This window comes from Sitodiplosis mosellana, unplaced genomic scaffold, assembly GCF_009176505.1.
Source record: "Sitodiplosis mosellana isolate CC-2019 unplaced genomic scaffold, AAFC_SMos_1.0 Smas_scaffold_6440, whole genome shotgun sequence".
Lineage (NCBI taxonomy): Eukaryota > Metazoa > Arthropoda > Insecta > Diptera > Cecidomyiidae > Sitodiplosis > Sitodiplosis mosellana.
Window position 1 is genome coordinate 1 of NW_022601665.1, and position 2,245 is coordinate 2,245.

Below are 2,245 nucleotides of genomic sequence, written 5' to 3' on the forward strand. Positions count from 1 at the left end.
TTCGCAGTGTTTGTGCGTGCTGTCAATATACATAAATAAGAAGCAAAACGAAAAAAAAAATCAGTAAATGCGTGTGTTATTCATCGTCGCGCGCGCCACACACAGAGAGAAGAACCAAATCGAAAGAATATATAAGCGACCGCGTGTGTAACGCAAACCACATATAATCCCCAGAAGGAATACGATAAACGCAATGTGTCTTTTTCTCGTTCTCTGTCCGCAACGATTGTGAATATATATACAACACACCAGAAAGTGAACCGATTGCTCGAAGGCACATTTTCACGGCGCATTGTAACGAACGCAACGAATTATGAACAAATAAACAAAACGTTTGACTCAAAAGTTAACGCTACTTCGGTTGCTGTTCGCTTCTAATCTAACGCATTTCTTTTTCGTATTCTAGCTCAACTTCTAGCTAATATCTTTATATATCTAATACATAAACAAAAAAAAAATTTCATCGTTTCACACTCTTCAGTCTATCTACGTAGCCGATAAACACATATTTCCGAGTGTTGGCGAGTGTATGTGTGCTCTTATTTATATATACATACGGCCAATTTTCAATGTCACCATGCACATTTGTTATGCCATGGAATATGCCCCCATCTAACGCATCATCGATTTACGCTGATTCATCGCAACCAAAATGTTTCGGTATTGATACATTCTCAAGTGACTCAAAGTGCATGATCTAATCTATTTTGAACTGAATTTTTACCATACGCTAAATTGGACAAATAATTCGGTGTGTGTGTGAGAGAGAGAGAGAGAGAGAGAAACTTTTGCGTATTTGAAAGGAAGAAAATGGAAAAATATTTTTTTTCTTGAACACTCAAACTTTTTTAACTGAAGCATTCTTTCCCGAATTGGATTTTATGTAGCAAAAAAATTTCAAAGAAAACTACATAAAATACAGATCGGTGTCATTCAAAATCTACATGGATCATGAACTTGGCATCGTTGACATGCATATTAATGAGAGAGTGTGTGTGTGTGTGTAGACGTGATTTAAATGTATAATTCACACATTGCAAAAAGAAAACATGATATGACACATTTTTGTTGATACACACAGCCCAAGAAAATATTCTCAGTATGTTTATGTTCAACGTTCAAAATATGACTAACTTTAATTTATTCGTGCAATTGAATCAAATTCTTCCAACTAATTAGAAAGAAAGATAAAACAAAGTTTTGCGTTTTTTTTTTTTTTTTGATAAATTAAAGCACATTCAAAAATTAAACGAGAAAGATCAATCGAGACCAAAACGTTATCGATTTGCAGAGAAGATTTAATTTGTTATAAAATATGAGTGAAACACGTTCATCGCCAGTATTATATCCAACAGCCACAGTAGCAACTGCAGCAGCAGCAGCAGCAGCAGCGGCACAGGAGCAATCACCGATTCTTCCACCACCGCAACCACAAACTCAGCCACAACAGCGCGTTCATGTTATCAAAAAGAATATTTATTTGATGACATCGAACCCAGGCAATAGTGGAAACAACAGCGGTGGTGTCACCACCACAGCGCCAATGGTAAATGTTATTTTCCTTTATTTTTAAATCCGAAAAAAAAAACACATTGAAGTTTCGGAGCCCGGGCTAATCGAATTGATCCGAGGCAAAGAGTTTCGATTGTTGTTTTTTTTTTTGTTGAGCGTGAAAATATGCCTTTAATTTCAGATGAACAATTTGAATCGACAGATAATCATGCAACCAAAAAGTATCGTTGCCGGTGGTAGTATAACTGCTGGTATTGGTGGTGCTGCACAGACAGCTCCCATCGTTCCAATCATCGACAATTCGGCCGAGGAAATGCAGTATTTTGCGCGCACTACAAAGAAATTATCGTCCATACAAGGGACGACCACCACAACGCCCACCAGTCTGGGCGATACGGTTAATGTGGTATTTCGTGCTCCAGTCGTTTCATCCAGTTCAAATCAATCGATGAGACCGCCACCGCCACCACCTCCAAAAATCAAAGGACACTCCGAAGAACCATCCAGCTCGATTCCAGATTTAGGTAAGTTGCATTCAAGTTCATTTTTTTTTTACTTTTGCTTATTTCCCCCATTTCATTCATGCCCTGTTTTGTATATTATTGAGATAAAGAAAAAAAAACAATAACCGCACTCAAGAGATAACAACACACAATTCCGCAAAGTCATATCTCCAATTCGGTTATTTTTAAAATCTGAGTTGTATTTATACGAGGAAGAAAGAAAATAAAAC

At 37.1% G+C, this 2,245-nt stretch overlaps 1 protein-coding gene across 1 annotated transcript; it reads left to right on the plus strand.

The window, feature by feature from the left end:
• Positions 1 to 9: 9 nt before the first annotated feature.
• Positions 10 to 2,036, plus strand: LOC129579705 (ecdysone-induced protein 75B-like; the record flags this gene model as incomplete). The annotated part of the gene is given in 2 exon segments (XM_055469873.1): positions 10 to 1,546; positions 1,694 to 2,036. Coding segments are annotated over 2 exon segments (574 nt in total), but the record flags the coding sequence as incomplete, so codon positions are not given.
• Between the last annotated feature and the right edge of the window lie 209 nt (positions 2,037 to 2,245).